Raw genomic sequence first — 7,298 nt, 5'->3', positions numbered from 1 at the left:
TTTTTTTTGTATTTTTTAGTAGAGACGGGGTTTCACCGTGTTAGCCAGGATGGTCTCGATCTCCTGACCTCGTGATCCGCCTGTCTCGGCCTCCCAAAGTGCTGGGATTACAGGCTTGAGCCACCGCGCCCGGCCTGTAGAGGATTTTATGCTCCCAGGATACTACTGCAAACCATAGAGCAATTAGTAGAGCTTACCTGGGTGTGGTCAGGGAAAAGAATGCAAGAGGGCCCTGCCAGTACCACTGTCATCCTAGGGTGACAGTGGCATATCCAAAGCTGCACCTCCCAGAGTAGCAACATCAGTGATCTAACACAGGGGATGGGAAATAGACTTTGCTAAAATAATCCAGCCAGTCACTAAACAAATAAACAAGGAAATAACAAGAAACCCCAGTACCCAGAGTTGTTACCATGTATTATCTAAAATGCCGTTTCCAACAAAAAATTATGAGGCCTGCAAAGCGATAGAAAAATTATTTTTCCATCTACCCCCAAAAAAATGCCCATGAGAGCAACACAATGAACTTAACAGGAAAGTGTGTGTGTATGTGTATGTGTGTGTGTGTGTGTGTGTTTTGAGATGGAGTCTTGCTGTGTTGCCCAGGCTGGAGTGCAATGGCACAATCTCGGCTCACTGCAAGGTCTGCCTCCTGGGTTCACGCCATTCTCCTGCCTCAGCCTCCTGAGTAGCTGGGACTACAGTACCCGCCACCACGCCTGGCTAATTTTTTGTATTTTTAATAGAGATGGGGTTTCACCATGTTAGCCAGGATGGTCTCGATCTCCTGACCTTGTGATCCGCCCGCTTCAGCCTCCCAAAGTGCTGGGATTACAGGCGTGGGCCACCGCACCCAGCTGACAGGAAAGTATTTCAAAGTAGCCAGTGTAAATATGTTCACTGAACTGAAGGAAAGCTTGAAAGCCTGAAAGGAAGGTATGATGATAATGCTGCATCAAATAGAGAATATCAATAAAGATATACATTTTTTTTTTTTTTGAGACAGTGTTTCACTGTCATCCAGGCTGGAGTGCAGTGGTGCAATCTCAGTTCACTGTAATCCCTGCCTCCCAGGTTGAAGCAATTGTCCTGCCTCAGCCTCCCAAGTAGCTGGGACTACAGGCACGTGCCACCACACCCAGCTAACTTTCTGTATTTTTTAAGTAGAGACGGGGTTTCACCATGTTAGCCAGGATGGTCTCAATCTCCTGGCCTCATGATTCACCCGCCTCGGCCTCCCAAAGTGCTGGGATTACCGGCGTGAGCCACCGTGCCTGGCCAAGACATACAATTTTTTTAAAAGAACCAAATGAAAATTCTGGAGTTGAAAAGTACAATAACTAAAATTTAAAATTCACTAGAGAGGCTCAATAGTAAGAATTGGCAAACTTGAAACTAGATCAAAAGTGATTATGCAAGCTGAAGAACAGAGAGAAAAGAGAAAAAAAAATGAAATAGAACCTCAAACAAATGTGGAACACCATTAAGTCACCAACATACATATAATGGGAGCATTAGGAGGAGACAGAGAGTTGGGTGCAGTGGCTCACGCCTGTAATCCCAACACTTCAGGGAGACTGAGGTAGGTGGATCATCTGAGGTCAAAACTTCAAGACCAGCCTGGCCAACATGGTGAAACCCCATCTCTAAAATTAGCCGGGCATGATGATGTGTGCCTAAGTCCCAGCTACTCCAGAGGCTAAGGTGGGAGAATCACTTGAACCCAGGAGGCAGAGGTTGCAATGAGCCAAGATTGTGCAGTGAGCCAAGATTGTGCCATTGCACTCCAGCCTGGGCGACAAGAGCAAGACTCCATCTCAAAACAAAAACAAAAAAAGAAGGCAGGCTGGGCGCGGTAGCTCATCATGCCTATAATCCCAGCACTTTGGGAGGCCAAGGCAGATGGATCACCTCAGGTCAGGAGTTCAAGACCAACCTGACCAACATGGAGAAACCCTGTCTCTACTAAAAATACAAAATTAGCAGGGCATGGTGGCACATGCCTGCAGTCTCAGCTGTTCTGGAGGCAGAGGCAGGAGAATTGTTTGAACCTGGGAGGTGGAGGTTGCAATGAGCCGAGATGGTGCCATTGTACTCCAGCCTGGGGCAACAAGAGCGAAACTCTGTCTCAAAAAAAAAACAGAAGGCAAGAGAGAGAAAAGAAGAAGAAAAAATGGCTGAATATCCCATACTATCATTATTACTATTTTTTTTTTTTTTTAAGTCTTGCTCTTGTCACCCAGGCTGGAGTGCAATGGCATGATCCTGGCTCATTGTGACTTCCACCTCTCAGGTTCAAGCAATTCTCCTGCCTTAGCCTCCCAAGTAGTTAGGATTACAGGTGCCCACCACCACGCCCAGCTAATTTTTGTATTTTTAGTAGAGACAGGGTTTCACCATGTTGGCCAGGCTGGTCTCGAACTCCTGGCCTCAGGCCATCTGCCACCCACCTCAGCCTCCCAAAGTGCTGGGATTATAGGCATGAGCATGAGCCACTGTGCCTGGCCACCTTTTTTTTTTTTTGAGACAGTCTTGCTGTCACCCACACTGGAGTGCAGTGGCACAATCTCAGCTCACTGCAGCCTCCACCTCCCAGGCTCAGATGATTCTCCTGCCTCAGCCTCCTGAGTAGCTGGGATTACAGGCATGTGCTACCACACCGAGCTAATTTTTGTATTTTTAATAGAGACGGGATTTCACCATGTTGACCAGGCTGGTCTTGAACTCCTGACCTCAGGTGATCTGCCTGCCTCAGCCTCCCAAAGTGCTGGGATTACATGTAAGAGCCACTGTGCCCAGCCTCATTACTTACTTTGTTTCCCCAGTTTTTCAAGTCTTAACCATTAGGAGCTCCTTCAGTTTGGCTGTGTTCATTCTTTCATTAAGCCCCCATCCTTTTTTGAGCACTTCCTTACTCCTGCCCCACAAGATGCTCCAGATTTGACTTATATTTTCCCAGCCCTAGTCCTAGAATCAAACACTTCTCCAAGGAGTCCTCAATCCCTTTATTAAATAATGGTGTTTAGAAACCAAAATCTGGGCACCCGGTGTGCTCACTGCTACTATGATGTTGTTGCTTCTAGGCCTTCTCAGCAGACAGAGATAGCGAACATTAATAACATAATCCACATATACATACATAGGTCTATATTTCTGTATCTTTCCATCTGTGTATATTTTAAAACATGAGTTTATACAGATACTTCTGATTCTGATCTAATATCACAGCATTCACTTAATCCCCTTTCCTTATTTGTAACTTCTTTCTCCAACAGTAAGAAACCTGGTTCTCATTATCTACAATATAGTTTACTTATTCATGTATACCAGTATACACATAATGTAGTTTCAGAATTGCTAACACATACTTCTAACTAGATTATAGCATTTATGTTCAGCTCTCTTTAGTTTAGTTGTTTTTTTGTTTTGTTTTTGTTTGTAAGACAAGCTCTCTCCCTGTCATCCAGGCTGGAGTGCAGTGGCACAGTCATGGCTCATTGCAGCCTCAACCTCCTAGGCTCAAGTGATCCTCCTGCCTCAGTCCCCCATGTAGCTGGGTCCAAAGGTACATGCCACCACATCACACTTTTTTCCTTTTTTTTTTTTTTTTTTTTTTTTTGAGATGATGTCTCTCTCACTTACCCAGGCTGGAGTGCAGTGGCAATATCTTGGCTCACTGCAACCTTCTCCTCCCAGCTTTAAGCAATGCTCCTGCCTCAGCTTCCAAAACAGCTGGGACTACAGGCACATGCCATCATGCCCAGCAAATTTTTGTATTTTTAGTAGAGACAGGGTTCACCCTGTTGGCCAGGCTGGTCTCAAACTCCTGACCTCAGGCAATCCACCCAACTTAGGCAATCCACCTGCCTCAGCCTCCCAAAGTGCTGGCATTACAGGCATGAGCCACCACATCCAGCCACATCCAGCTAGTTTTTAAATTTTTTGTAGAGACTGAGTCTCACTTTGTTGCCTAGGCTGGTCTTGACCTCCTGGGCTCAGGTGATCCTCCTGTCTTGGCCTCCCAAAGTGCTGGGATTACAGGCGTGAGCCACTGCACCAGGTCCATGTTTAGTTTTATAGAACCCTGTCAAATTACTGTTTTCCAGAGTTACTTGGTTTTGTTCTTCACTTCCTTCAGTGTGGTTATATTGTTCATTTGTAGTACAGTGAGGGTCATATTCCATATGTATATTTGTATACATATTTGTAGTACAGTTAGTGTTCATATTCCATGTTAGGTTGCCTCAGCACTATGATTGGTTTTAATTTTTTGTCTATTGTGGGGGCATGTGAAACATTGCTATAGTTCTAAGAGTCAGGGGTATACAAAAAGATCTACTCTGAGAAGTGCCATTTTTGTCCTCATTCTCACAACCCTGACCCCTTTCCCCCTTTCGTTCCATCTCTTTGCCACTCACCCTCTTGTTTGTTTGTTTGTTTGTTTGTTTTGGAGATGAGTCTCGCTCTGTCGCCCCCGGACTGGAGTGCAGTGGCATGATCTCAGCTCACTGCAACCTCCGCCTCCCGGGTTCAAGTGATTCTCCTGCCTCAGCCTCCCAAGTAGCTGGGACTACAAGCATGTGCCACTATGCCCAGCTAATTTTTGTATTTTTAGTAGAGATGGGGTTTCACCAAGTTGGTTGGCCAGGATGGTCTTGATCTCTTGACCTCGTGATCCGCCTGCCTTGGCCTCCCAAAGTGCTGAGATTACACGCATGAGCCACAGTGACCGGCCCTGAGATATCTTTAAGAATACTTCAAGGCCCTACTGAACTCAGTATGAAAACTGCATCAATGGACAAAGTTAGACAAAGGTATTTGGTAACCAGCCTTCTGAAGCCTGAGATTCAGCCCTGCTCTCATCCTAGAATTATACTCCCCATTCTACAGGACTAGAACTACAAACAGGGGTCAGGAGACCAACTCCCAATTCTGGTTCTGCCATGAGCATGCTTTATAACCCTAGGGGATCTCCTAACTTTGTGGCTAAGATTTCTCACCTAAAAAATGAAGAACTTGAACTCTGTGATCCCGAGGTTCCTCCCAAAGCCTTCCTTCTGTAGGTTTCGTGTACATTACCTTAGCTATAGTTGGAGGCATGCCAGGGCTATGGAGACTCACCTTTACAACATACACTCTGACCAGGAGCTTGATGGGCCGGTTCTGTGGGATGCCCCGGGAGATCTGGGGCTCAGAGAATGACACTGCCTCTGATTCAGGGTAAATGAGGAAGGAGCCCTGAGTTGGGGGGAGACAGAAAGGGCTCTGATAAGAGAATTGTCCTTCTGAATCCCCACCTGGGCTCCCTGGTTCTGCTTTCCTTCCCCAAATGCACCTTGAACTTGCCCACAAGGTGTCCAGATCCTTCCTCTTCTCCACCTGTATCCTGGCCCCCTTGCCCTCGGTACAGAGGAAATATATACAGCCAGTCTTCAAAGTGGTTAAATTCTTCTTCCAGGGACCTGTTGTAGATCTAAAAGGCAAGGACTTCAGTGACAGCCCGATGTCCAGAATCCAAAGGAGACTTTCCTTTTCCCAGTACCCAGTCACCTTCAGGGTGGCAACTGCTTTTTTTCGGGACACAGTGCCTTTGACTTCAGCCTCACCCTGGTCTTGGGCCTCCCCAACCATAGAAATGAGGTTGACCCCATCTGGAAACAACAAAAATGCCCCAGTCAGAAATATCTGGGTAGGCAGGAGATGGGCAGATGGAACCAGAGCAAAAAGCCCAATCTCTTACCTGTATCTCCAGGATCATCCATTTCATCTTCATCAAGGTTGTGCTGAAATTAAAGAGCAGATCCAGAGATTCTTCCCCATCCCCTTCAACTCCTTAGCCTACCCCCTTTTCCAAGAGAGTTGGGAAGCCTTCATTCAAGTTCCCACTGTGTATGCCACTTGCATTTTTAAAGTTTCAATTTATCATCCAGTCCTGCCCTGTCCAGGGTGGTCACCATCAACCACACGTGGCTACCGAGCACTCAAAATGTGGCTAGTCTGAATTGCGATGTTCTGTAAGTGGCCAGGCTTGGTGGCTCATGCCTGGAATCACAACACTTTGGGAGACTGAGGTGACTGCTTGAGGCCAGGAGTTCGAGATCAGGCTGAACAACACAGTGAGAACCTGTCTCTATGAGATAAATGCCTTTTAATTTTTATTTATTTTTGAGACAGGCTCTTGCTCTGTAGCTCAGGTTGGAGTGTGTTGGTGTGAACATGGCTCACAGCAGCCTCAACCTCCTAGGCTCAAGCGATCCTCCCACCTCAGCCTCTTGAGTCACTGGGACCACCAGCATGCACAGCTACTTCTTTTCATTTTTAGTAGAGATGGTGTCTCACCGTGTTCCCAAGACTGTTCTCAAACTCCTTGGTTCAAGTGATCCTCCTACCTCAGCCTCCCAAAGTACTGGGATTACGGGCGTGAAACACCACACCCAGGAAAAAAAAAAGTTTTTAATTAGCTGAGTGTGATGGTATGTATTTATGGTCCTAGCTACTGGGGAGGCTGAGGTGGGAAGATGACTTGAATCAAGGAGTTTGAGACCAGTCTGGACAACAGATAAAGACCCCATCTCTAAAAATGAAACGAAGGGGCCAGGCGCAGTGGCTCACGCCTGTAATCCCAGTACTTTGGGAGGCTGAGGCGGGCAGATTACCTGAGGTCAGGAGTTCAAGACCAGCCTGGTCAACATGGTGAAACCTCGTCTCTACTAAAAATACAAAAAAGTAGCCGAGCATGGTGGCGGGCGCCTGTAGTCCCAGTTACTCAGGAGGTTGAGGCAGGAGAATAGCATGAACCCAGGAGACGGAGCTTGCAGTGAGCTGAGATTGCACCACTACACTCCAGCCTGGGCGACAGAGTGAGACTCTGTCTCAAAAAATAATAATAATAAAAAGAAAAAAGAAAAAGATGTGCTATAAGTATAAAATAAACACTGAATTTTTAAATACTTAGTACAAAAAACAAGAATGTAAAATATCTCAGAAATTTTATGATTACTTGTTGAAATGATTTTTTTTTCTCTGAGACAGAATCTCACTCTGTCACCCAGGCTGGAGCACAATCTTGGCTCACTGTAACCTCCACCTCCCACGTTCAAGCGATTCTCCTGCCTCAGCTTTCAGAGTAGCTGGGATTAACAGGTGCCCACCACCACGCCCAGCTAATTTTCGTATTTTTAGTAGAGACGGGGTTTCACCATGTTGGCCAGGCTGGTCTCGAACTCCTGACCTCAAGTGATCTGCCTGCCTCAGCCTCCCAAAGTGCTGGGATTACAGGTGTGGGCCACTGTGCCCAG

The 7,298-nt window shown here is 46.4% G+C and overlaps 1 protein-coding gene across 1 annotated transcript in view; it reads right to left on the bottom strand.

The window, feature by feature from the left end:
• The window catches only part of LOC112633081 (fer-1-like protein 4), a 59,953-nt gene that overhangs the window by 18,518 nt on the left and 34,137 nt on the right, over positions 1-7,298 (bottom strand). The window contains exons 32-35 of the mRNA XM_025399488.1: positions 5,741-5,783; positions 5,551-5,651; positions 5,336-5,473; positions 5,122-5,238 (exon numbers count right to left, since the gene is read on the bottom strand). Coding sequence (XP_025255273.1) covers positions 5,122-5,238; positions 5,336-5,473; positions 5,551-5,651; positions 5,741-5,783 — 399 coding nt within the window. The remainder of the gene's footprint in view (positions 1-5,121; positions 5,239-5,335; positions 5,474-5,550; positions 5,652-5,740; positions 5,784-7,298) is intronic.

Source organism: Theropithecus gelada, chromosome 10 (genome assembly GCF_003255815.1).
Source record: "Theropithecus gelada isolate Dixy chromosome 10, Tgel_1.0, whole genome shotgun sequence".
NCBI lineage: Eukaryota > Metazoa > Chordata > Mammalia > Primates > Cercopithecidae > Theropithecus > Theropithecus gelada.
This window is presented reverse-complemented; position numbering and strand designations above follow the sequence as displayed.